Genomic DNA, 27,433 nt, shown 5'->3' on the forward strand with positions numbered 1-27,433 from the left:
CCCCCCAGATTCAAACGATCCAGTGAGCACCTCTGAGGCCAAGAGGCAGAGCATTAACTGTGGACCAACTGCCCGCGCCCGGCAGGCCTGGAGCCTGGTTCGCCTGCTGAGTCTCCTGAGGCTGAGACAGGCCACAGGCAGTAAACTGACCCTGCTTCCACAGGCCACACTGAGGTTTCAAAGCGCTTTTACTGTGCGGCAGATGGGTTTGTGTCAGCCAGGACGCCCGTGAGAACTAGGCACCGACATTTCTGAGGCAGATGTTGAAGGCGAGGGGTACATTCTGGCCAAAGGAGGAAAAGCTATGGTTTCAGGACCATGCTGTGGTTAGCTGCTCTGTACAGAAGTTCGCTAAAAGTCCACTTCAGAAACTATGGAAGTGAAAAGACAATGGGATAAAAATGGTGAGTGAAGGAGGATCTACAATAGAATTCTACAATAGAATGTTCGGTGATCTCTTTTGTACTGTAATGGAAAGTACTTTAAAATTCTGAGAGAGCAGGATGAACCTGTGCCACAGCTAGAAAATGGTCAAGTAGCTATTGGTTACCAGGCTGCACTGTTAGGAATGGCTTTTCGACACATCTCTAGGCCAGGAGAGGAGAGAGCTACAGGCTTACAGTGTGGCCTGAGTTAAATGAGTGCACTAAATCTGGAAGTGACCTGTGAATGTATGGAATACAATAAAGTCTTTTATTCTGGTTTATTTGGCTACTGAAGTTCTCCCTCTGAATTTTGTTCTGCATCGAGACCCTACCCAGCTTTTTTGTGCTTATGACTTGCAAATTGTAGTCTAGAGTACATGTAATAGAGGCGAATCTGAATTAGCAAGTTTTTTGTTTGCTAAATAAAACTCCATCTAAACAATTCTGTGTAGTTTTTGAAAAACAAATCAATACTTTAGTCACTAGCCAACAGAAGGCCATAAATTCTTAAATGAAAAATAGTGTGTGTGTATAGTCTTCAGGGGGGTGGAGGGGGTTGTTTAAATCAGGTTTATAAAGGAGTTTGTTGTCCAAATAAAGCTTGTAACCAACTAGACTTAAGAGTACATGAAATCATGTCCCTTCAGTGTCATTCACCTGGGGAAGCAAGGTGCTGTGGTCATGTGGTTAGGTATAGTGTTCATTTTCAAAACTTGGCTTTGAGAAACACTCGAGAATACTGGACACAACCAAGAGTGTATTAAAGCAAGTGTGAGCATTTAGAAAAGAATGCAGCAGTCAGTAGGGGCGAGCAAGGAGGGCAGACAACACTGGGGCAGAATGCTCGCTCCCTCCTGTCTGCAAGAGACCCTGGCCTTCTGACTGGACATGGCTGAGGAGTCCCCTCCCCAGAGAATTACTAGTGGGCCCTGTGGCCTGGCCTGAGAGGTGGGGACCATACTCATGTGCTTTCCCTGCTCCCAGCCTGCTCCTTCCCCTGTCCAGAGGGCTCTTAGTTTTCCGCCTCTGATAATGCTGAAGGAACCCGTTTAATTAAGGAGTATCAACTTGAGATACAAATATGCAGTGTAACTGCCAGCCCTGTGTGCTCTGTCGAATGCAGTTTCCCACTGAAGTTGCTGTCATCCAGCTTAGTGCAGTCCTGTAACTTTTAAGTCACTTGGCATTATTAAAACAATCTGATCTTAGTAGTCATTCGATTTAAAGCACCCCCACCACCAAGCACAGCGCCCCTGCTTGGAGAGGAAAGGAGGGGGGCCAGTGCTCCGCTCTCCCCACCGCTCCTCCTGCACCAGCTCAGACAGGAGGAGGGTAAAGACATCCCCTCACACTGCAGCCTCCTCTTGGTCATAGTGAGGATCCTGTCTATTCATTCACTGTGAAGAGGTGCCCAGCAGGTCCTACCAGACAAGGACTCAATTCCAAACAGCACTGGAGTTTATGCAGGCACGAGGCCTTCCTGTGAAATATGTACTATTTGTCCCATGCTGCCCTGGTCCTCACTGAGCCTTTCACCCTTATTCCATCTTCCATCCCTCCCTCTCGGGATGAGTGCTCTTAGAGTCTCTCCTTTTTGCCTCTGTTCCACTCTGCATAGCTGCTCCAGCACACCACCTCTTGCCCCTGGTGCTGCTCTGGTCAAGTGGCAAGTCAGCAGGACCTGCAGCTTCTGCACTGCCACCCCCCCCCCCCCCCCCCCGCCCAATGTGTCAGTAGCTCCCGTACACATTTCGTGCTTCTCTTGAGTTTAGCTAAAGGAAGAAGTCTAATTCCCCTCCTTCTTGGGAGTTCGAGGGAAATAGCCTGTTTTCGACACACTAACTCCCCCAGCAGGGATTTCTTACCCCCTTTCCGGTCTATCCACAGAACAGTTGTGCTGCTGCTGAAATGCACCTCAGCAAGACCTGCACGGAGGGACCTGCTCCACAGCTGTTGGCCTCTGAACTTCGAAACCCAGTCTAGCAATCAAAGTCATCTCAGAATAATCGAGTTACGTTTCTAAAGGCGATAGACCACAGGAACACTTAATGCCCCTTTTCTGATCCCACACCACAGGATTCTCTTTTCTAAAAATATATTTTTATTGATTTCAGAGAGTAAGGGAGAGGGAGAGATAGAAATGATGAAAGAGAATCATTGATCGGCTGCCTCCTGTATGCCCCACACTGGGGATCAAGCCTGCAACCCGGGCATGTGCCCTGACTGGGAATCAAACCATGGCCTGGTTCATAGGTCGATGCTCAACCACTGAGCCACTCAGGCCAGGCCCCTTGCTTCTCTAACTCTCATTCTTCTGCCCTGTATCCCTTTCTCCTAACTGTGTCAAAAACCTAAAGAACCAGGCTCATGAGGCAGGAAAAGCCAGACAGGAGGGGGAAAGAGAAGGAGAAGGAACTAAACAGAGAGAACCCGCGGCCACTGTTTCTGTCCCATCACACTCCTCCTGCTCATTCTGCGGCCTTGTGGGTGAACAGGCCAGCGAGGAAAGTCAGGACAGAGACAGAGCCTGCTCCTCACGCCCAAACATGGCATTTTCCAGTCTTGCTTTTAACAGAGCCGTACACTGGGCTTGGAAACGTAGGTGGGTTGGGTTCACAAAGCCGTAATTTGTTCCCCTTTTGGCTTTTGTTCATCATGCCAGTATCTCCTACATCAGGTAGGAATGCTTTGGGCTTCCAATAACAGAAAAAAATAACAGCACCTTTATAATAACCTTGGTGGTTCATTCAAAACGGACTCCAGATGTGGCTGATAGCAGGAGTGCTTTACTCTTCAATGCCATCCAGGACCCGGTCATCCTCCTGTGGTAGATAAAATAATGGCCCCGAGTGATGTCATCACGGTTAGGACTTCACCGTGGAAGAGTATTCTGGGTTATCTAGGTGGGCCCAATTTAACTCTATGAGTCATTAAAAGTAAAAAACCTTTCTCAGGGGCAGGGAACCAGACGATGACTCCTGAAAAGCACTCTACCTATTGTTGTTGACTTTAAAATATATTTTATTGATTTTTTTACAGAGAGGGAGGGAGGAGAGGGGTAGAGAGTTAGAAACATCGATGAGAGAAAAACATCGATTCAGCTGCTTCCTGCACACTCCCTACCTGGGATGTGCCCACAACCAAGGTACATGCCCTTGACCGGAATCAAACTTGGGAGCCTTCTGTCTGCAGGCCAACGCTCTATCCACTGAGCCAAACCGGTCAGGGCTATTGTTGTTGACTTTAAAGAGGAAGGGGGCCATGTGTCAAGGGATGAGAGTGACCTCTACAGGCTAAAAGAGGCAAGGAAATGGTTTCTTCCCCCAAGGCTTCCAGTGAAGAATGCGCCCCACCTCACACCACCTTGATCCCCAATCACTGACCACAGATGGCTCCCCCAGTGCCCAATGGCACATCCTGAACCCCTGGACTCCAAGGCAGGGAACTGGGGGGGGCGGGGGGGCGTGGTGAGGCCTTCTAATTTATGCCTCTTTTCCTTTGTCACTCAGGAAAATAACCCTTCCCAGAAACCCTGGGTCATCCCTAGCTGCATGGGCAGCTGGATTTTCCAGCCTCTGTAGTGGGAGAAGGGCAGGGAACAGGGTTGGGAACAGCATTGGGTAGCTGAATCGACAGCATCTACCCTATCGTCTTGGGCAGGAACTCTGGCATTAAGATTCACGTACCAAACTTCACCGAACCCTTACCACATTCCATTTAGAATTGTAAGGAGATACACCAGCTACTCTGTATGTGGATTTCAGCCAAGTATTTTGCAAAGCCTCTCCTTTGCTTATATTTTTCTGGCTATGATAACAAAGTAGAGCAAGATAATATACCCGCATATAAGCTCCACGAGGAAGGAACCTAGTTTTATCTCATTGTCTCCCTGGCACTAAATATAGAGCCTGACATATAGTAGGTGCTCAATAAATTTTTTGATTGAAATAATTTTCAGCCTCTTCTCCAACCATTTGCTCAAATGTACCTTGTCTTCCAGCCACTATGAATTACTTGCTATTTCCCCTACATACTATCCCTCCTCCTTGCCTCCCTCCCTCTGCCCATGGCCCAGATGCCTTTTCCATTCCTTCTGGCCTCCTGATCAACTCCTATCATCCTTGAGAGCCAGTTCCCAGGCTAGGTCTCCCGAGCCACATTCTTTGAGGCACCGTAACATTCTGTTACGATATCGGTTTGACTGCTTATGTGTTATCAGTGCTGGGTTTAGTGTATCCTTCATTAGGCTGTGATGCCTTCAGGGTAGGGACCCTATCAGGATCAACTTGCACCCCCAGAGTATATCACAGCACCTGGTTCTGAGCAGGCTCTCTGTAAATATGTTGAATAATAAGAATGTACAATGATGATTTTAACATTCAACAGAGCTCTATATTTGATCTTAAAGTTATCACTTGATCCTGTGTATCCTGTACTTCATATTGTTTTTGACTTCCAGCTCTATCACTTAACCTTTCAGAGCCGCCATTTCTTCATCTGTTAAATGGAGAAAATACTCATGAATTCAATGAAGATTAAATGAGGTAATATAGGCAGCCTGCCACCCAGATGACCTTAATACACAGTAGCTTTATTATTACAGTCGTGTGATGGCCCAGAGTTGTTTGATTAAGGAACGCTACCAAGAAAAGGGACATACACACTCCATTTACTCTTTCAGAAGACAGTGCAATGTTGACACTCTTACAACTCACTCCCATCCCCGAATGGTTAACATTTCTAAAATATTTTGATGCTGAAAGAGGTGTGCTTCAGTTGTCTGGAAAGTGTACTTACCTGGAAGAGATGCAAGTCATTTCTATTTTTTTTTTTCTGGCTGAAAGGGTTTTTATATTTACTCAAAGTCAAAAGGAAAAAAGTCCAAGAACTACAAAAGAAGAGTTTAAGTGATTTATGCTTGATTTCTAAATGCAACATATGTGTATATACATCCCTTAAAACTCAAAGAAAGCATGCTTATACAATCAGGTGCAACTTTAAAATTTAATAACTCTGGATGGATACATGATGGAAACAGTCCATGACACCTGAAAAGATCGTCTGTGGCCCAGCACACAGTTCAGTGCTCAGTCTGGGTATTGCAGCCATGTTTCACAGAGCCGTGCTTGGTTTGATTTTCTCCATGTGGTTGATAATGGCCTGCAGTTGCTGGTAAGTGATTTTGCAAATTTCATTTATAATCCTGGCCCCACAATTACCCAAGTATTGTTTCTGGCAAGTTAACCTAAATATTATGCTCTGATCATGTACCTTCAGAGTGACTAATGTAACTAACTGCCACAGGGGACAGTGGCAATACCTCCTGTCTGGTAGAGATGTAGGAGCTAGTTTGACCTCCCTTCCAGATGTGCCTCAGAAAAAGAAAACTTTCATTTTTCGTCTTTGCCGGGGGTACTTGTGGTGGCACCGGGGCTGGTGGGGAGCAGTGGGGGAGCACTGGGCTGGGAGTCACCCTGGGTGAAACCCTGCTATGCTTTTCACAAGCTGTGTGACGTGGGCAAGCAGCTTGACATCTCTGAGCCTCTAAGATGCTGACGGTTGGGGAGAACGATGCCCCCTTCGCCAGGCTGTGGTGACAGCAGGACCGGATTGTGGAGGTGAAACTGCTTACCTGGCACAGAGGTAGGAGCTGAGTGGCTGCTAAAAAGCTGAATGCGTGTTACTGGGAGGACCACAGGACGTTTCCCCCGAAGGCACAGCGTACCTGTGCCCATGCGAAGAACTGCGTGAGGGTTTCATTTGTTGATTTTTTGCCAGGTTTATGTTTGCTAAACAGGGCACTCTCCTCCACGTGTATAAGCATCGACATTTCCCGAAAACTCGTCATGAGGAAATTCTGCATCCTTTTCTATCCCCTCCTTGGGGGCGGGGGGCGCATAGAACCAAATGGCATGTGCCATCTGCCAACCAGCGGCGGCAAAGCGGCCACCAACTGGACCTGTTTAGCAGCCCTGTCCCGCCTTCACCCGCACCCGGTGCTCCCCCAGGCAGCAGAACTGAGATGCGTGGGGTGCATTGTGGGGAGCTGGACAAGTGTGCAGCACCTCATCTTGTTTCAAGCCAGAGGGATAATGTTCTGGGAAGAGGCCATGGAAAAAAGCCTGGTGAGCCAACACCTAGAGGACACAGCTGGGGAAATAAATTAGCTACTTCTATTGCACGTCTACCCGCAGGACAGGCCTGGCTCTAAATCTCATCTCCCTCCAGCAGCTCAGCGGCGGCATCGGGCTCCCCGAGAGCCATTTCCACCGACAGGCTCCTCTCCAGGTCCTCCAGCTCCCGGCGCACCTCCTCAATGAAGCTGCCGTCTCCGTAATCGCCGGGGGCCTCTCTGGGCACCAGGCTCTTTCCGTCCTCCTCGTGGCCCCCCACGAAGGTCGGCTTGCACACGTAGACCAGGCTGTGGCTGGGGAGAGAGGGCTGTGGCTCAGCCAAGGGCCGTGTCTCCCCAGGGGCACAGCCAGCTCTCAACTTGGGGAGCCTGGGCCTGAGACAAAGGCTCTCCTTATACCCCCCAGTCTCCTCACCTACACGACCCCTCCTCTAGCATCTCTTCAACAGTCTGAACCGCCTGCCAACATCTTGCCTTAGAAAAGATTGCTGAGGGCGCTCACTTTCAGAGAATGTCCTCGAGGGGCAGCCCCCACCTTCAGGGGCAGGGCTGGCTTCCTGTCACTGACTCTCTCTGGCTCAGCATCCCAGGGGCAGGCCCTGAGGACAGGGGGGTCTGAGAGTTTACAGCCCCCGGCCCATCTGCGCCTTTGGACAGACACAGCCCTAACAGTGGGACAGGGCCCAACCACCTCTTCTGCTGGGCCTGGGGGAGGCCTGGGCCTGTGGGCAGGGAGCGGGTGTCTGCCCAGCCACCCAGGCCTCTGCTGGGAGAGAAGCTGGGTAACAGATGCTGAGAGGCCTGGGAGAAGCGCACTGAGGAACGGCCATGCTGCAGCCCTGGTGCTTCTTGGTCTCTCAGAGCCTCCAACCACGCTTGGTGCCCCCCCTTGGGGCAGGGCAGGCCCTCCGGGTTTCCCTCCTAATTCTCTGCAGGCGCCTGCTCAGCTTGTCCTTTGTCTAATGGGCCTGGGCTCCCCTCAGCCCTCAGCGCCCCGCCCTCCACACCCTCTTCCCAAACCACCCACTCCCGAGGCTTCAGCCACCATCTAGATGCACCCCAATGCTGTACCCCTCCCCCCCAGCCACACCTTCTCCTCAGCCCCAGTTCTATCCATCTGACCACTACTGATCCCTCCATCAGGAAGACCAAGGACACTCACATCAAACCTATCCTAAATGGAACCCACTTTCCCCTGCTCCTGTGTCCCCAGTGGGTGGCACCTCATCCCCTCTTGGCCCCTGACAAGACGGACAGGTGGGGCCTCACCTGTGAGGCTGGCAGAGGAGGCCACTGGCACACGGGCAGCGGTCCAAAGCTCCGTCGGGCTCCAGCTCCCAGGTGATGAGGTCCAGGAGCCGGCTGGCAGGGTCATGGCAGAGCTCACCCTCCACGGGCAGGGGTGTGCACACGGGGAACAGCAGGCCTAGAACCAGCCAAAAGTCACCCTGCGCCCCAGCACCAAGGCAGGCACCAGGGGAGGGAGAAATGGGGTGCAGCCTCCCACTTTCCACCCTCAACCCCCATGTGGAGGTTAGCCTTGAAGAAGTGGAGTGAGAAGAAATAAGATGGCAGCAGGGGCTCAAGAGAGAATGAGCTGGGAAGGCTGGAGCAGTTCAGGAGGACTGCCTGGAAGAGGTGGGCTTGTGCTGGGCTTTGAGGCCAAAGGTCGGGAGAAATTAACAGTGGAAGAAAGGTGTTCAAGGCTGGGGCTCAGCACCAAAAAAAGCCTGGGGTTGGGCTCAGGCTGGGGCAGTGAGGCTCCCAAACAGGCCAAGTAGTGGAGAGAAAAGGAGGACGGCTCAGCTGGTGCTGGCCAAGGCTTGGAAGGTGGACCGGGGAGTCTAATTAAAGTGACAGGACAGGGGTGGCTGCCGCTCCCAGAGGAGTATTATCCAGAAAGCCGTTCCTGAGGAAAACTGCGGGAGCAGCAGGTACCAGGTGGACCAGGGGATAGGGAAGGTGCCCAGGGCGAGGTTTTCAGAAACGCTTGCAGGAGGGGAGAGGGCCTGCGCTCACCTTACTGGGGCGGGGCAGTGCTCATGGAAGCCATGGAAGAGGGGCCAGTCAGTTCACAGGACTGGAGCCAGCCCTACCTCAGGCTGGGGAGTGAGGGGGAGGGGGCGCTGGGGCTTGGGACAGGGCTCAGCCTGACCCAGAAGGGAGCCACCCACCTCTCTGGAAGGCACAGCACAGCCCGGGCTGGCAGTCCCTCTGGTTGTCACAGATGGTCCCGTTGCTGCCTTTGGTGGCTGTCTCGGTGCAGTGACCCCAGACACACAGCTGGTCTCCACAGCACTCACTGTCCCGGGTGCAGACCTGCAGGGAGGTGGGGAAGCACACAGCCCGGCTCACAGACCCAGAGAGCCCAGCCTGTGGCCGCCCAGCGGGAAAGCCTGGAGACATTCAGGTGAGCTAACCACATGGCCCCACTGTACAGAGGAGGAAACTGAAATCCCCGGTCGGGGAGGAGGGGTTCGTGGAAGTCATGGGAGCAGAGGTGAGGGGTCAGCACACTGGGAAATGGCCCTGGGGGAGGCACGAACCCGAGTCTCCCTCCCAGCTTGAGGTCTTGCCTTTGCAGGATGTAGCGTGTCTTTGTGGTTGTGCCCTGCCTCCTTCTCATTAGGTCAGAGGGTCAGGAAGGAGGCGGCTTAGGGCCGCAGGTGCAGGCAGCACTCTGAGTCTGATAAGCTGATTAGATTAAGGCCCAGGCCCGGGAGGGCCAGGTGAGTGGTCAGGCATGTGGGTGCCGTGGGCCTGGATCCCACGTGGGGATGCAATTAGAGAGCAGAGCTGGTTCCCCACAGCTGTGCTCAATGATGGTGCCCAGCGGGACAGCCGGGAGGGAACGCCGCTCCAACCACGGTGGGTGAAAAACAGAGCTGCCTGTCGTCCAGGAAGCTGGGTCTGCAGATGGCCTCCTGGTCACTCCAGGAGTCAGCCCACAGGATGCTGTGGCGGGGCTCCTCCCGGCAGGGACCCGGTGGAGCTCCAGGAGAATGGGGGACAGAAGGCTTCTCCCCAGGGCTCTTTTCTGGGCCCCCAAGGCCCTGGTGCTGCAGCCCGGAGGCCTCTGGACACTCACTGTCTGGTGGTCCCGGCACGGCTGGCAGGTGTACTGGAAGCTGGCAAACTGGCAGTACTTGCGGGACCCGCAGTCCTCGTCAATGATGCACTCCTAGGGGCCAGGGGGGGGGCAGCTTCATCAGGAAAGACCGGTCAGCAAGCCCACCTCACCCAGGAAGAGAAAGCCCCACTCATCCCCCCACCCCCTCAGCTCTCAGGCTCAGGCCCAGAGACAGGCTCCAGCGCCCCTCAGGCTGGCGGGCCTCACCCACACAGCTCGGCTAGGCTCCTGGCCTCTGGGACGCCACACCCAGCTCAACAATCGTCTCTGTGTGCAGCCTCCGCACACACACCAGGCTGGGGAGCTCGGGGACCCAGGGCCATGCTTCTGCTCTGAGCAGATGGATTTCATAAAAGGAGCTAATGAGTTGCAGGCCCTGGTGGCGGCCCAGGAGGAGCTGGAGTTCATTAGGGCCTTGCTGACTGAGAAGGAAAAGGGTGGCCACAGGGAGCCCACATCAGGGTCCTGGGTCTGGGGCTCACCAGGGCAGCTGCCAGCTTCCAAAGGAGGGGGCACGGCTTGCGTTCTCTCCCCCGCTCTCTCCCCCACCCGCCCAGGCGCTTGCTCATGGCTGCCAGCCCCACTTGGCTGGAGAAATGGAGAGAGGGAAGGAAGGGACTCTGTCCAGCACTGAGGCCCAGAGAGGGAGGTCACGGGAGGGTCACATTGTCCTGCCAGTCACTGGTCACTGGGCTGTGTCAGCGCAGGCCTGGGCCCTGGCAGCCGCAGAGGAAAGAAGGGCAGGAGTGGGGAGGCCATGACAAGAGCCACCACCGAGGACCGTCACCCCGGCCAGCAGGTGGGGCTTGCCCAGCGGGCAGCAGTGGGGATTACTGTTTCCACACTATGCACTGAAAGGGGTAGGGGACTCGCTCCACCACTAGCCCTTGGGAGACTGGGCTCAGGGCTCCAGATGCAGCCTCAGAGACTGTGGAGGAGAAAGATCCGCCTGCGGCAGGGACTCTGGGCCCCAGCAAACCTTCTGCAGGTTCTGAGGGGAGGGCATGCACGGGGAAGAGGCCAACTCGGAGGCGGTGTACAAGTCACCACCGGCACAGGCCCCGGGGTCCCCAGGGCCTCCAGAAGAAGCAGGGGTTGACACCCAGCATAATTGAAAAGCAATTTCAATCTTTACTGTAAGTTCTTTTAAAATGTCAGAGAGCACGTTGCCTGCCTCCGCAAAATGACCAAACATCGCTCTTCTCTGCGTCTCCCCAGTGTCTGACTCATCCCTGTTCCCATGCCAGCAACCCTAACATGTCAGCGTGCCACCGGCACTGTTTTCCCACGTGAGAAAACTGAGGCTCGAGTGGGGGTGGGGGTGGGGGTGAGAGGGCTGCCAGAGTCAGAAGCTGAGCTGGGGCTGGACACTCCCGCTGTCTGACCCCAGAGCCCAGGTGGCCTGAGAAGCCAGCTGGGCTGTACATAAACCTCCAGACGAGCCTTGTCTCAGCCACCACGCTCCCTAGACAGAGACTCAAGCCGGCCAGTTCAGCGGAAGTGTCCTGACCTTTCCCCGCAGGGAGAACAGCTAGGGATGGGGGGGGGGGGGCACAGGCATCAGCGTCCTCTCTGACCCCAGCCACAGTTGAAGCACTGGGGCGATATGAGAAGGTCCTTGCCCTCAAGGAATTTATCATTCCTTTTTTTTTTTTTAAAGGCAACCCCATAGAAAAGGAGCCAGAGGGTATAACAGACAACTCCCAGGAACAACGTCGCTTTGCCTCTCTACCCAGAAGATGTTTGACCTCACCAATAATCAAGAAAATGCAACCGCCAAGAGCTTTCACTTACAATGAAAACAGTAAGGCTGGTGGTCTCTGTGGTTGAGGAAGACTACCCTCCCCAAATGCCCACATCCCACTCCCTGGAACCTGCAGACCCGTCACGTTACATAGCAGGGGGGGCATTCAAGTCACAGGCGGAATGGAGGCTGCTAATCAGCGGGCCTGATGATAAGGAGAGGCGCCTGGATTACCCAGGTGTGCCAGTGTAAGCTAAGGGGCTGTGAAGATGGAAAGGGGCAGAAACAGGGGGATGCCACGGGGGAGGACTCCCCCAGCCCTCCCGAAGCTGCTGGCTTAGAAGATGGACCAGAACCACAGGCCAAGGAACAGACTCCCCTGCCGACACGGAGTTCAGTCCAGTGAGACTCCTGCCGGCCCTCTGACCCACAGAACCGTAAGATAACAAATTCCTGTTGTGAACTATGGTAAGCTGTGCAGGAGCAATAGGAAACCGATATGATAGCTGATACTGGTAGGGATTTGAGGAAGTGGGCAGCGCCAGACACTTTGGGGGTCTTAAACTTTAGCTGGATGTGTTTTTGCAGGCAATGCATCAACACCTGTCACACATTTAAATGCTTGTCCACTGTGACCAGTACTTTCCCTTCCAGGTGACCATCCTCGGAACCTCTGTCCACATGTACACATACCTGAGTCCAGGGATGTTAAAGGCTACACTGTGATAGTATTTCTAGTCCAGAAATAATGGAAATGCCCAACAAGAGGGGGCTGATTAAACTGCTATGTGGTCATTTCATGGGAAATTGCCACCAGACAGACATGAAAAAGATGGAGGTGGTTCTTTGCTGTGGAGAGCGGCTACAGTGTTTGGACAGGTTCCAGCCTTGGACTGATGAGAAGGCACAGTCCTCTCATGGCCACGTGCAAGTCCCAGCTTGAAGGGCAGAGCCCTCCCAGTACAATTATAGCCAACAGCTGTAGCTGTAAGCTTGAACCTATGGTCCAAACACGTGGCCCCACGTGTCTGAGTGATGTGGGCTTGATAGAGTTCAGGTGCATGTAGTTGAGTAGGATCAGAAACCCACGAGAATGTTGTAAACATGTTGACCACGCCCTTACTTTGCCTCGTGGAATCTGGCTATAAAAGACACAGCTTGTAGTCCGTGGCGCTGTTGCTAGCTCTCCATTAGAGAGGACAGCGTCTCACCCAGACCCAGTTTTTATTCTCTTGTCTGTCTTTTCTCAATCCTTCACCGCCCCCACTCAGGCTCACCGAACCTGGCTGAGCTGGCTCGGCACATAAGGCACCCAATGTGGGACTGAGTATGCCATGGCCGTGCCGGCTCGCCACACTTTGCATTGTGATGTTTACATCAGTAAGTAAAAGCAAGTGGGAGAACCATGAAATCCCATTTTGTGAAGCAGAATAATAACATATATGATACGTGCCTGTGCCTAGCACAGCGCCTGGTATATAGGGGCAGATACGTGTTGAATGGGTAAAACCCTTCCTTGTACGTTATTGTGGCGAACAGGCTAACAGAATGGTGATCATTAGCAATGATTGGGGGACCAAAGCAAAAAACACACACCTTCCATTAATTTGGCTTCTCATTTCCCAAGAATCCTGTCAACGCAGAATTTTCACTACATGCTTCCTCTTCCAGATCTCTAATTAAAAAAGATATGAGCTAGGACTTCCCAGCACCAATCCCTGTGAGAGTTTACAACCCTCCATCAAGAAAAGCACACATTCATCCTTAGGAATACGTTCCCTTCCCTAAGCTGGCTCCTATGCATGACAGAGCATTCCCTGCAAAGCCCTGGTGAAGCAATTTTTTTTCTAGCTATGGAAAATTTTTTGGCCTGGAACTTTGCCAAAGACTTTTGAAAAATTGAAAACACCGAAGCTACTGGTTTCCTTTGCTGATGTGGTTTTGCTGCCTACAAGGTCTGGTAGGTGAGTCCAGCGTGACGCATTTTCACAAAGACTTGAAAAATTGAAAACACCGAAGCTACTGGTTTCCTTTGCTGATGTGGTTTTGCTGCCTACAAGGTCTGGTAGGTGAGTCCAGCGTGACTTCCCTTTGAGAGAGTTCAGAGCTTTTGTTCTAACAGTCTGCGGCCTGGTTACTGTGGATGCCCGTTCCCAGCATCCCCTACCAAAGCTCTTTTAAGATTTTTGATTATATGGCAAACCTTGGAACTCCAAAGCATGACCCTAGAGGCCAGGAGGGCACAAACTGTGAATCCTGGTTTTGCCACTGAATAGCTGTGTGGCGTCAGTGCTCTATGAATGGTGGCCATAGCAACAGTGACTATGCATCTTTTACGCCCACCCAATGCCTGATTCCCATGGGGAGCCCCCTGCAAAAAGACAGGTCCAAACAACCGGCTAGTGTTTCCACCGGCAACCCTCCAGCTCCGACCCTGCCCTCACCTGGGGGTTCCACATCTAGTCCTGACTTATCTGCATGCAGAGTGTGTCTGGATCCAGCAGCCTGCATGCCCAAGGAGTAAAGTGCCTGGGGCAGAGGGGCCTCTTGTTGTATGAAGACCAGGCTTTCCATACAGTAAGGTTGTTAGTTTGGGGTCTCTCCTGAGGACAGGGTCCCATCTTTCCTGGTGTCAGAGACCTGAGAACAGGTCAGGTCCTCCCTCCTGAAATAGAACTGAAAGGGTGGGAGGGGAGGACGTGGATGCCCCCCGCCACCACCCCGCACCAAGCAGAGCTGAGAAATACAGGATTTTCTTCTTTTTAGTAATCTCAGTTTTTCCTATCTGTGCTCAAGTGTTACACTCACATGTGGGCCGATGTCTTAAGGAGCCTCAGCACCCAACTGGGCACAGGGTGTCTGAGAAGGTGAGCCCTGAAGTAGGAGGCTGTGCAGATTCTGGGTTTGGGGTACCTCTCGGACCACTAGGACTAGAAGGGGGACTCCATGCTCCACCAAGGTGAAATTAAAGGCACAAGGGCAGAAGGTAGGGTCACCTGAGTGCCCTGGAGCAGGAAGAGGAGGTGCCATGCTGGGCCCCTGCCCTTCAGAGCCCACGACAGCAACCCATGGCCTCCAGAGAGTCCTGGCACGCAGGGCGACCAGGGCTGCCACTCCGAACAAGTTCTCCTTAATTCCTCTCCACATGGGTCTTACTATCCACACGTCACAGATGGGGATGCTAAGGTTTAAGGTGTAGGGCAGGGGTGGGCAAACTTTTTGACTCGAGGGCCACAATGGGTTCTTAAACTGGACCGGAGGGCCGGAACAAAAGCATGGATGGAGTGTTTGTGTGAACTAATATAAATTCAAAGTAAACATCATTACATAAAAGGGTACGGTCTTTTTTTTTTTAGTTTTATTCATTTCAAACGGGCCGGATACGGCCCGAGGGTTGTAGTTTGCCCACGGCTGGTGTAGGGTCTGCCCAGAGTCAAGCCAGTGGGTCTGACCCTAAAGCCAGGCTTTTCCCCCCTCTTCCTGGAAGTTCATTTTCCTCTCCCTTCAGCACTAATCAGTCTCCTCAGGGGACAGGACTAGCCTGAGACAATGCCCTGGGCCCCACACCCCCCCGGAGACAGCAGGCAGGAACTCAGGGCCAAGGCCACAGCCCTGGACGTCTGGGTCTCAACGTCACTTGTGAGCTGGCTCCAGCAGCTCCTCTCTGGTCCCTGTTCTCCAGTTACTTCCTGTCTGTTCCGCTGTCTGTCCCGCTGTCTGTCCCGCCCCTCCCTCCCATCCTGGGGGGAAGTCTGACGTCTGAGGCTGGCCGGGACTGAAGCCATTGGAGGACCAGTCTTTGTTGTCCGGGGAGAGCGCTATATTTAGAAAGCTCTGGCCGGAGCTGCCGGCACTCTGTTCAGATGCCGCGGGAGGTGGGGCTGGCGGGAGAGTTGGCAGAATGCTGGGCCTGGAAATGGCTCTGGTGCTTGGACACTCTCATGAAATAGTGGAAAATGGCAAAGGAGCTGTTCTGCATCTTTGATTTTTCCCGTTCGGAGTTTATCCGAGGAGAGCAGCTCCAAGGAGGCAGGAATTCAGAGGGAAGCAAGCAGCGCCTGACCCCCGAGAGGCCGTCCTCGAGTGTAGGTGTGGGCAGGTGGGGCCCGGCCTCTCCGAGGCCCGTAGGCCGCCACGCTTCCCTCTCACACTGGCCACGGGCACTTTGCCACACGCCTCAGGAATCCCAGACATTCTTGTGCTCATGAGGCCCAAAGGAGGAGCCACGTGGTGGACCCTCCAGGGCCGGGCCGTCCTTAGTCTCCTCTCGAGCCCAAGGCTTCAGGGGAAGGAGGGAGGCCTCAGGGCTGTGCCCGCTGCAGCTGAGGCCGGGAGGGCCGCCGTGAAGGTTCAGAGAGCACCTGCTGTGTGTCTGACCCCATCTCCCCCAGCATGTGCTTTGCACACAGTCGCCATCACTCAAAGAATAAAGAAGGAATGAATGGACAAATAGATGAACTCTTGACCAAGCTCCATTTTGCAGATAAGGACATTGAGGCTCAGAGCCCAAGGTCACTGATGGAGTTTAAGAAACAAAGAGTTAAACCCAAGTCCATCAGACCCCCAAGCCTAGGCTCGCTCCTTCCACTGCACCCTGTTGCCTCCAAATACAAATGTGACCACATCAAACTACAGAGCTTGTGCACAGCAGAAGAAACTAGCATCAAATGAAAAGGGAGCCCACTGTATGGGGAACGTATTTGGCAATGAAACATCTGATTAAGGGGTTAATTTCCAAAATATATTAAGTTCTCATATAACTCAACAAAAGGAACACAAATAACCCAATAAAAAAAATGGGCAGAGGACCTGAATAGACACATCTCCAAAGAGGACATACAAATGGCCAAGAGACATATGAAAAAATGCTCAACATCACTAATCAGAGAGATGCAAATTAAAATGACAATGAGGTATCGGCTCATACCTGTCAGAATGGCTGCCATCAACAAATCAACAAATGACAAGTGCTGGTGAGGATGTGGAGAAAAGGGAACCCTAGTGCACGGCTGGCAGGAATGCTGACTGGTGCAGCCATTATGGAAAATAGTGTGAAGTTTCCTCAAAAAATTAAAAATGGAACTGCCATTTGACCCAGTGATCCCACTTCTAGGAATATATCCTAAGAAACCAGAAACACCAATCAGAAAGGATATATGCACCCCTATGGTCATAGCAGCACAATTTACAATAGCTAAGATCTGTAAACAGCCCAAGTGCCCATCAGCAGATGAGTGGATAAAAAAGCCGTGGTACATCTACACAATGGAATACTATGCAGCTGTAAAAAAAGAAGGATCTCTTACCCTTTGACACAGCATGGAGGGACCTGGAGACCTATTATGCTAGTGAAATAAGCCAGTCAGAGAAAGACACGTATCACATGATCTCACTTATATATGGAATCTAATGAACAAAATTAATTGATCCAGAGACATTGAAGCATGCCACGGACTGACGAATTGCAGAGGGAAGGGGGTGGGGTGAGTAGAGATGAACTAAGGTGAGCAAGAGAAGCCCCATATTATAGACAAGGAAAGCCAGGCAGTGACATGAAGTCACTTACCAAGGTCTTGGGTAAGAATTGGCAGAGCCAGCACTTGCCAAACCCACCCAGTGCTCTATGGAGATAAGGGCAACCCTGGGAGCTGGCGGCTGGGGGCCCAGGAGGGGGCAGGAGGGGGCTGTGTGAGACAGGAGGCCTCTGGGGATGGCAGGAGAAGGGGGCTGTTAGTTCTGCCTCTGTGGGAGGGCAGGGTCCCCGAGGCTGAGCCCCACCAGGTGCTTAGAGGGTTAAGAGTGGTGCTGAGGGAGAAGAGCAGGAAGTCTCCCCTTCATCTACAAATCAAGTGGGGTTCTCAGGTTCCCTGAGTCCTTGTTGACCTTAAAAGCAGGCCAGTGGCAGGAACCTATAGAACACAGGTCTGCCTTGCTCACAGCAGGGCACCCGGTCCCTCCTGGAGGCTGCACTGGAACCTTTCCACCAGCTCAGGGCAGGCAGGGGCCCCGAGCCTCACCACGGGCTCTGGCCTGACCCACAATGCAGAGCCTGCCCTATGGAAAAACCCAGGCAGGAGCCAGGCGCTGGTGCCAGCTATTCTTATCCTGAAGTCCGGTGTCTGCACAAGCCCGTGTCTCCTGGGTCTGCTCCAGCCCGTTCTTCCTCCCCAGTCCCTCAGCCCTGAGAGAGGAGAATGCGTCCTCCGGCCGCTGGGCATCCAGGTGTGGAGACCGCTCCCTCCCCTCCGCCCCCCCTCAGCGCCAGGATCATTGGAGAAACTGCCCTGGAGTTCCCTCTCCTCCTGCTCCCGCCCCCCCTACACAGCCCCCAGGTCCCACCCTGGGAACCCCCTCTCCACCAGCCTCCTGGGGAGACCTTCGGGGATGGAGGGGGGTGCTCTGGAACAGGGCCTGTTTGCTCCTCAGGGACCCTGTCTGCTGCCAGGCCACACTCACAGGCCTTCCCCACACTCTCTTCTAGTCTCAGTGACGTTGCGGTTGGCAAACTTACACCACATTTCATTCCAAAGGAAACGTCTCATGTGCCCAAGTCCTTTCTAACCAGATGAGTGCTATGGCCCCTCCTGAGTTAGCGCAGTGGAGGGAGGGCGCCCTCCCTACTCTCCCCCCACCAATGTGTCCAGGGCTTTAGGTCTGCAGGGCTCCCACGCCCCATTCCAAAGGCACAGAGTGGGGGACCACTGGCCTAAGTCTGCAGTTCACCAGGCACCCAGTTAGCGCTGCATACTCAGAAGAGAGCTGCTGTTCAGGTCATCAAGAACCTGACAGGAACTTCGGGTTTGAAAGCACCAACAGTGTCCTGCAGCACCTCACAACGTGGTGCAAAGAGGCCGGGCTCTGGACACCAGCCTCTCCCCCTCTCCACCCACGGGGCTCCCTGCTGCAGCCTGACTCACATCCTTCACCTAATTGTTCTGCAAGCTGCTCCTGCCCAGGGCCCTGGAGAACACTGAGGTTAGACTAATCTGATCAACACCTAATGGGAGGAGACAGGCTGCCCTCCAGGCCCGGAGAAGGGGCAGACTGTGTCTGTGGCCCTGGCATAATAAAGCCATGTGACCAGGTGGCATGAGTGAAAAACCAGGTGTGTCCTCAGGTGGCCTGGGAGAGGGCCTGCGGTTCCATCACTGGGGCGCTCTCTGCTCTGCCTGTACCTACAGAATCCAGGAACTGCACTCACAGCATCCACCGCCCAAGGCTCAATTCTCACTCACTCAGATCCCTCAGACACCCAACCTGGCTCCAAACTTGGCAGGGCACACAGAGCCCTTCAGGGCCAGTCTCCAACCTGCTTCCAAGTCTGATTTCCTGACCCACCCCAGGACCCAATCTTGGTCCCTGCCTCTAGATCAGCAGTTCTCAACCTGTGGGTCATGACCCCTTTGGGGGTCGAACGACCCTTTCACAGGGGTCGCCTAAGACCATCGGAAAACACATATATAATTACATATTGTTTTTGTGATTAATCACTATGCTTTAATTATGTTCAATCTGTAACAATGAAATTGGGGGTCACCACAACATGAGGAACTGTATTAAAGGGTCGCGGCATTAGGAAGGTTGAGAACCACTATCTAGAATGCCCTCAGATTCATCTTTAAGAAGCAGCACAAATGTCTCCTCCTCAATGAAGCCCTCCCTGACTCTCCCCACTGGGCAACAGGCACCTGTCTCCTTGGTGCCCTCACCCCCAGCCCTCAGTATCCTCCCCTGTAAAAGGTGGGTGAAAATTAGAACACGTTTAGGCTCGAAGGACCAACAGGTGCTTCTAAGACTTGTCAGGACTCACTGGGAAAGCCGTGATTCAGGTTGGGGGCATGATGCTCTCAGCAATCTCAGGCAGCCGCAGGGCAAGGAGGCCAACTCTACATCCTCTGCTTAGTAGCCATATAGCTCAGTGGCTGATCTCATGAATTCTTTCATCTCCACCTTGGCCCTCTCTGGCTTTGCCCACTCTACTGTCTCTTTGGCCTTCTGGCTGCTCTTCAGGCCAAGCAGGTTTGATGCCATTTTCCTTGGCCAGACAACTCTGCCCTCACTGTTCAAGGGCCTGGCAGGGCTAGCATTCCTGTGAAGCCAAGTGATTTGTTGTAAAGTCTCAGTCCTCGCTGCTGGAGGTGTCCCTGTGGTTCTGACTGGTGTCTGAGGAAGAGGCCACCCCCAACCCCAGCCTTGACCCCATGGGGAGGGTCTTTATGCGTTCTCTCTTTTAAAACAAATGTTCTGGGCAGTGAATGGCGGGCATCAGAAGCAACATCAGGGGGTGAGGGTGACCCTCCTGGCTGTGCTGCATCTGAGGAGCCACGAGCCCCCCTTGACTCGAATGCATCAGGGACTGGAAGGAGATACTGGATTTGTGACCAGCCCTCCTGGGGGAGAGGGCGGGTCTCCAAGGGGAGCAGGGTGTGGGGTGTCACTATGACAGGTCTCCTAGGAGACAACTCCAGGAAGTCCTGACAGGAGTGTCTATGGGAAGGCAGGTCTTGGCTCTTGTTTCTCACAAGCTTTTTGTCGCTGGTCCAAAGGGCTTCTCTGCTTTACCCCTTCTGACCTTTCATCCACAAACACAGCCACCTCAGGAGCATCTCCGCCTCTGCCTCCTCCTCCTCCTCCTTCTCCTCCTCCTCCTCCTCTTCTAGTTTGGGGCTGAAATAGCGGCCTGGCTCACGTCTCCATCCGCATCCTGCATCCCCTCTGCCTCCAGTCCTGCCAGGCTCTGCCACTTTCTCCAACACACACAACCAGAATCGGAGCCCCCCTCGGCGCAGCATCTGCTCCAGACAAACAGCGTTTGGCCTTGGAGGACAGCAGAGCCGTTGCCATGGCAGCAGTGTCTGGGTCTTTATGCTTCCAGACTAGGAGACCATGGCCTGTTACAGGCTAGGACAGTGGTCGGCAAACTCATTAGTCAACAGAGCCAAATATCAACAGTACAACGATTGAAATCTCTTTTGAGAGCCAAATTTTTTAAACTTAAACTATATAGGTAGGTACATTGTTATTAACTTAATTAGGGTATTCCTAAGGCTTAGGAAGAGCCACACTCAAGGGGCCAAAGAGCCGCATGTGGCTCGCGAGCCACAGTTTGCCGACCACAGGGCTAGGACGATGCTCCCGTGACTATGGTGAGTGGGGTCCAATCAGGGCCTTGTGGGGTAGCCACAGCTTTGCTAGAAATCTCCTTACTTCTAGCAAAGCAATTAACAGCAATAAACTTAGTCACATTCACATCATTTACCTGTACCCAACAAGCCTGGCATTGTGCACACGATTGGCTGTGTGACTCCTGCATTCCTTCAAGGGAAAGAATAATGCAGAAGATGAAGGGTAGAGGGAAGGTAGGTTTCAGGGTTACGGTACAAGTGTCTGCTCATGCTTTTCAGTAATTACAAACAGCTCCTGAGAATGTTCTGCTCAGCTAGATTGGGGTATATTCAGGACCCTTCCTCAGTCATTGGGGATGGAGTTTCTCCACATCTACCCAGTTTCTTGTTAACTCTTTCCTTATGAGTCAGTGAGCTGACGTGGCCTAACCCAACCTCTTCAAATTGTCTTTCCTTTGCCTTGGCAAGAAAAAGTAATAAATATACCAGTCCCTCCTTACTCTTCGCGCTTAGAGATGGTGCCTATACAAGACCTAATGTCTCAGAGTTGGGTATTCTGAGATTCAGTCCGTCAGCCCATATACTGGGGAGAACTGGGGAGTGACGAACCTGGATCTTTCTTCTCTTCTTTTTCCATCCCATGCGCTTGGGCCTGGGCTCTTCGGTGGAGCAGGTGAAGTCTTCGCTGAGGAAGAATAGGCTTTGGGGGTGTGGCATGAGGTCCTTCCTGACACATCAAAGACCTCCAGCTGGATGTCTTGTCTGTGTCCTCAAGCCAGGCCATTGGCAAAATAGGTCTCAGAGTGAGAGGAGGTCAGGGGACACCTCAGAAGGCACCTTCACACTCCCAAGCTGCAGCCAAGGCCTCGCCTTCCCTTCCCTAACCTACGCTAGAGCCCTAAGCAGCAGGAGGCCACAGGCTTCCCACCTGGGCAATGCGGGCGTCCCACCGCAGATCTGAGACCACGTGCGCACCCTGCCTCTGAATAGACCCTGACCCCAGCATTGCTGGTAACCAGAATGTGTCTTCTCGTCCTTAGGGCTCAGACCACCTGAATGGAGGCTGGCATTACCTGGGAACATTGGGGTTCTAGTCCCATCTACAAGGATGGGGATTGCACTCCAGGGAATGCAACAGATTCCCTTCTGCCTGAGAGGCCATGTCTAAACCTGAATGACCAAGAGGCCCCAGTGTGGGCACTGGTCACTCGCCTTTGTTTAAAACAGGGGTCTTAAATCTTTCTGGTGTCATGGACTCCTATGGCAGCTACCTGGGGGCCATAGGCCACTGCTCAGAGTAATGCATTTAGATGAATAAAAGAAGACACGAGATTACAGAGGAAAAGGATTACACTGAAATACAGTTATCAAAATATTTTGAGATACAGTGGGGTTTCTTCTTTGTTTTGTTTTTCCCTATCCTCACCTGAGGATATGTTTATTGTTTTGAGAGAGAGAGGAAGGGAGAGAGAGACAGATAAACATCAATTGAGAAATACTGGTTGGCTGCCTTGTGCCCCGACCGGAGATCAAACCACAACCTAGGGATGCACTTTGACCGGGAATCGAACCCACAACTTTTTGGTGCACGGGATGATGCTCCAACCAATGGAGCCACCTGGCCAGGGCAAGATAGTGTTTCATGGGCTTCTTTACTCACACTCGGAATAGTAAGATCTACTAGCAGGTCTGACAACGACCTTAACTTCTAAGTAGTGATGAGCATAATGCTATTGAAAGACACTGGCAGCCACAGTAAGAGAATGTGAAGCTCTCCGTGATTGCTCCTGGGAACAAAGGCACTGCCAGTAACACTGTGGACTGCTGCCTATGTTGAAGATTGGAGGAAGTGCTGCTTTAAAGTAAGTCAGGGAAACAAGGGTGCATTTTTCCCCCCATCGCTCTATCCAGGGTAAGAAGGTGGCTGCAAGGCATATCCAAAGTCAGGAGCCACTGCTTCAGTGCCTGCAATTTATCACCCTCTTTTAAAAACACATCTCAAAGAATTCCTCCAATTTCCTTTAAAAAAAATAGGAAAAGAAGAAAGTTTAAATCAACACAAAGTTGTTTTCCCCTTCGCAGAAAAAAGCCACCTTCGCAGCCCACTGCCAGGCCGCTGGGTGGGAGGGCCCGCTGGCATTCGCCCTGCGCCTTGAAGGGACTTCCAACCCCCTCCGTCCTGGCCTCCTTCCTGCCCTTGGCAGTAATTCCTTCTCTCCCCCCAGCGCTACCCACAAAGTTCTACCACAGTGAGGACTAACAAGGGGGCTTGTGGGATTGTTCAACCTTTCAAGTTGAACCGTGTATGTTAATGAGCCTGAACAAAGCCTTAATATGTTTCAGGCATGAACAAACACGCTTTGGCCTCATTTCGCTCACAGGCAGCCACGTCTTATTTGCTTCACCTGGAAGGGATGGCAGGGAACACGGAAGGCTCCGGCTGCGTGCAGTGGTGGAGGGAAGGTGGTGTGGGTACACGAGACACCCCAGACACCTTGGAGCCACCCACCGTCTCCATGGCCCCGGTGCTGCCGCTGAAGTGCCAGCACTGAGAACCCACCCACACCACCCAATCTGCTATAGCTCTCCAAGCCCAGGCCCAGGCCACGGCTACAGAAAGGACCCCCTCCCCCACAGTGAACTCCCCAAGTTTGCTTTCTTCCTCGGTTCTCCCTACTGGCCAAGCCTGGGTAAGTCATTTAATAACATTGGGCTGCTCATCTGTAAAATAGGGATGATCAAACCCAACCAATGCTGTTGCCAGGAAGGTGATAAGTGTGTTCATATACCATGGCATCTGCCGGAAGTCAGTGACCTTTGGTGACTTTCCCGTCTGCCCCTGGTGTAAGGTTGTGTTACACAGTGGGAGTCTGTGCTTTGGAGTCAGACAGACTTGTTTCCAAATCCCAACTCTGCCCCTTACTAGCTGTGCGAGCTTGGCAAGTCACTCTGTGCTTCCTTTTAAAGTGGGGCTAGTACCCCCTGGTTGATGTGGGTTTGGTAAGAGTTGAGGAAAAGAGCTTATCCTCTATAATAAAAGGCTAATATGCAAATCGGACCGGTCACTATGATGTGCGCTGACCACCAGGGGGCAGATGCTCAATGCACGAGCTGCCCCGCCCTGGTCAGTGCGCTCCCACAGGGGGAGTGCTGCTCAGCCAGAAGCCAGGCTCACACCTGGCAAGCACAGCTGCGGTGCGGGAGCCTCTCCTGCCTCCATGGCAGCACTAAGGATGTCCAACTGCCGGCGGGTGCCTAAGCTGTCAGTGGGACATCCCCCCCGAGGGCTTCCGGACTGCAAGAGGGCGCAGGCCAGGCTGAGGGACCTCCCCCTGCAAGTGGACAAATCTCATGTACCGAGGCTCTAGTATGAAATAATCACACTGTACCTTGCTCATAGTAGGTGCTCAATGAATATTAGTTCTCTTTCCTTCCTCTCACCCTCTAAATCCTAGCAAGACTGTCACGGGGAGGGCGCAGCTCCGCCTAGGCAGGCCTTTCTGCTGCGGGGTGTGTGTTCCCTCTGGGAAAGGTGCAAGTGCACAAGTCTCATGTACCGAGCCTCTAGTATGAAATAATCACACTGTACCTTGCTCATAGTAGGTGCTCAATGAATATTAGTTCTCTTTCCTTCCTCTCACCCTCTAAATCCTAGCAAGACTGTCACGGGGAGGGCGCAGCTCCGCCTAGGCAGGCCTTTCTGCTGCGGGGTGTGTGTTCCCTCTGGGAAAGGAGGTCCCATAGACATCAAGGGGGGAAACGGGGCCCCAGAAGCATAGAAAAAGCAAAAGGGTGCTGGGTGGGAACTTGTGCAGGTGGGGTTGAGCCTAAGTCCTGTGGCTCAGGGTTTGAGAAATCTGCTGGCCCCTGCCCACCTCTGACCACACCCTGGGGGACCTGCTGGCCTGAGGCATGGGCCCTCTCCCATTGTCCAGCCAGGATGTGTTCCATCCTGACCCCTACTCACACGAGGCGGTGGGCTCTCTCTCTGCCTTTTGCACCTGCTCCCTCTTCAGGGAGGCCCTGAATTATGAGACTATGGAAAATGTGGGCTGTTTCCCTGTGGCTGTATTTGCCACATCACATCACATCACTGAAATGTGTCGGTGGCCAACTTCTTCAGATAAGAGCAGAGCCACCCACTTAAAATACTCCTCCCCAGTGGCTTAGAATGTCCCTCTTAGTGGCAGCAGGTCTCATAGCTGATCACTAGTGACAGCAAAAGTGGGTGAGAGATTCCACAGTTTCCTAACCACCTCCCTCTGATACCCTCTCCCGGTGACCCCTAGGGGCTCTGCCATCCCTGGGAGGAAATGGCCCCTGTGTTTCTTGGTTTTTCATTGGGAGAATCTGGTGGTGGTGGTGCGGGGGGGGCGGTTAATGACTTGATATAAATGACAGGAACAGAACCAGGTGCTGGAAGGTTCATGGTAGCATCTTCAAAACCACTCAGGATTATGGCTATAAATTTTCATGACTTTTTCTCTCAGAAATATATCTTTTTATTGAAATGGCCAAAATTTATATCTGGGTTCATATTCCAGTTCTTCTATTTAACATCTATCATGGCTTTAACTTCCCTAAATTCCAGAGTCCTCATCTGTCAAGTATTTACCTCTCAGTATTATAAGGATCAGAAAATAAAACACATAAAAGCACCCGGTATGCATCCCAACAAATGGTAGGTGCTCATTAATATAGACCAGCAATTTTCAATTGGTGAGCTGCAAGAATTTTTAAAATATGCAATAACTGACTATTTAGTCAGGGGCACTGGCCACTTCCCCCTTAGATTGTCAAAATGACAACAGCCAACACAAGAGCCGTCAGGGATGAATGCCCTGCCTTGAACCATAAATACTAGTATATAGGTCATATAATTGTCATGTTGCATCTTATTGGTCATGTTGCATAATAAAGTTGTGTCTGACTGCTTAATTTTTGGTACTAGAAAAAAATACATATATATGATTTTTTAAAAAGTCACTTTGAAGCAAAAAAGATAGGTAATTACTATTATTATTTTTTGCAATTCAATCAAAATTATACCTATTTTTTATCACATTGGCAAAATATATATTTTTCGGTGTGCCACAGAATTTTAGGAATTAGTTTAGTTTATGTGTGTGCCATGAAATGAATAAGGTTGCAAATCACTGATGTAGATAAATGAACGAATGAGAGAAAAACACAGAGAAAATCCCTTTTCAAGCAAATAAAACTCATCTTCATACTTGCAGCTCTTTGCTGAATCTTATCTTCAAGTATTTGTGCTTCTGTTTATGTTCCCCAAGTCTCTCCTTGGTCATACAGTTTTCATCCATAAATTTGTTCATTCAATACTGAGCACCTACCCCATGTCAACACATTAGTCCCTGCCTTCCCAGGGCACACAGTCTTCTAGACACTTCTCCTGGCCTCCACGGTATGAACTTCTGATTCTGCTCCCTGGGCCTCAGAAGACCCTTCTCCATTGGTCTTCATCATTTCTCAGCATCAGGCAGAACATCTTCCCTGGTACTAACCTTAAGAGATGTTGCACAGACGGTGGCACCTACACCCTGCTTCCTGAATGGGAAACTCCAAGTCCACAGCATATTAAATACTGAAATGAACTGGACATGGGGTCCCAATAGCTATGATTTGGAGAAAATTATATGCTTTCCCATCTGTTTTCTCATCTGTAAAATGACAGGTCTGGGGTGAAGCAGGGCTAAGAAATGGATCTCAGATAGAGTGCTCTTCCAGTTGGTTACCTGCTGGAAGTGTTGTGTTATCTCGAGTTCTGAGGCTCTATCTGGGCTGATCAGGAGAGAACTTTCATTGATTAGTGCTGTCTGCCGTAGGCATGGCAGTGGGTGGATGGCAGTGTGTGTGTCACATGTTTTTGTCCCTGATCTATGGGAGCTCAAAGAACCCTGTGAATTCTGCCCTTTATAATTCTGTGACTCAGTGAAATTGCTTTCCTTTATCTTTGGCAGGAGGCCTGTCTTAACACACAACATCTTCATGGGTGGTCTAGCACCTTAGCCACCATCACCTGAGAAACTTGCTCAGTAACCTTACAACAAAATAAGCACATTTACTGATGGGTCACATTCACAATCAATAAATGACTGCCTCCTGCCCTCAAAGGTCCAGGAAATTAGGTCAGAAAGGAGAATTTACATTTATTGAGCACCTATTCAGTGCCAAGTACCTTCCACACATTGTCACTTATTTCTAAAACATTGGCCTTGGGGCAGTCACTAAATCCTCCTGAAACAGAGCAGGATCCAGTGCTCAGAGCCGTGAATGAAGCTGCCCATGGAGCAGAGACTCCAACCTGTGTACTTCGGACCCCAAATCTCACTGCACCGTGCTCCCTGAAACATACCCAGACGTCTCGTTTATTCTTTCTCTCCCAGGAGGTGGAGGGGGGAAATGAAACCGACAGCAGGTCTAGACAGAGCAATGAGATCTGGGCAAACATTTAGATGACTCAATCCCTATCCATCATTTTACCTACTTTGGGATGGGACCAACGTAGGCATTCCTGCCTGATTTAGGAGGCCAGCTTAGCTCATCAGATCTGGGGCATGACTGCAAATTCTGTGAGAGCATTAAACATGCCCCACTGCATCCCAAACCCCATCCTGATCTAGTCCCCTTCCCCTGACCCTGACTTTGACCCCAGAGGAGGAGCGTGAATGACCAAGGCCTCCACTGGCACTGGCCTCTGGCCCTCCTCCCAAGAAGCCCTCCCTACCTCTGGTGGGAATTTAAAAACCACCACCACCACCACCACCACCACAAATCGTTTGCCTTGAGCCCCCACCTGAGCCCTCAGGGGTCTGCAGAGCCTCACAGGCATGTGGGAGGCCTTTGGATTCTTCT

The 27,433-nt window shown here is 52.0% G+C and overlaps 1 protein-coding gene across 1 annotated transcript in view; it reads right to left on the minus strand.

Moving 5' to 3' along the window:
• Positions 1–5,077: 5,077 nt before the first annotated feature.
• Positions 5,078–27,433, minus strand: part of DKK3 (dickkopf WNT signaling pathway inhibitor 3) — a 38,063-nt gene continuing 15,707 nt past the window's right edge. Inside the window, exons 4-7 of the mRNA XM_014545886.1 lie at positions 9,647–9,739; positions 8,733–8,877; positions 7,828–7,984; positions 5,078–6,852 (exon numbers count right to left, since the gene is read on the minus strand). Coding sequence (XP_014401372.1) covers positions 6,633–6,852; positions 7,828–7,984; positions 8,733–8,877; positions 9,647–9,739 — 615 coding nt within the window. The 3' untranslated portion in view covers positions 5,078–6,632. The remainder of the gene's footprint in view (positions 6,853–7,827; positions 7,985–8,732; positions 8,878–9,646; positions 9,740–27,433) is intronic.

The sequence above is a fragment of the Myotis brandtii genome, unplaced genomic scaffold (genome assembly GCF_000412655.1).
Source record: "Myotis brandtii unplaced genomic scaffold, ASM41265v1 scaffold422, whole genome shotgun sequence".
In the NCBI taxonomy this organism is placed as follows: Eukaryota; Metazoa; Chordata; class Mammalia; order Chiroptera; family Vespertilionidae; genus Myotis; species Myotis brandtii.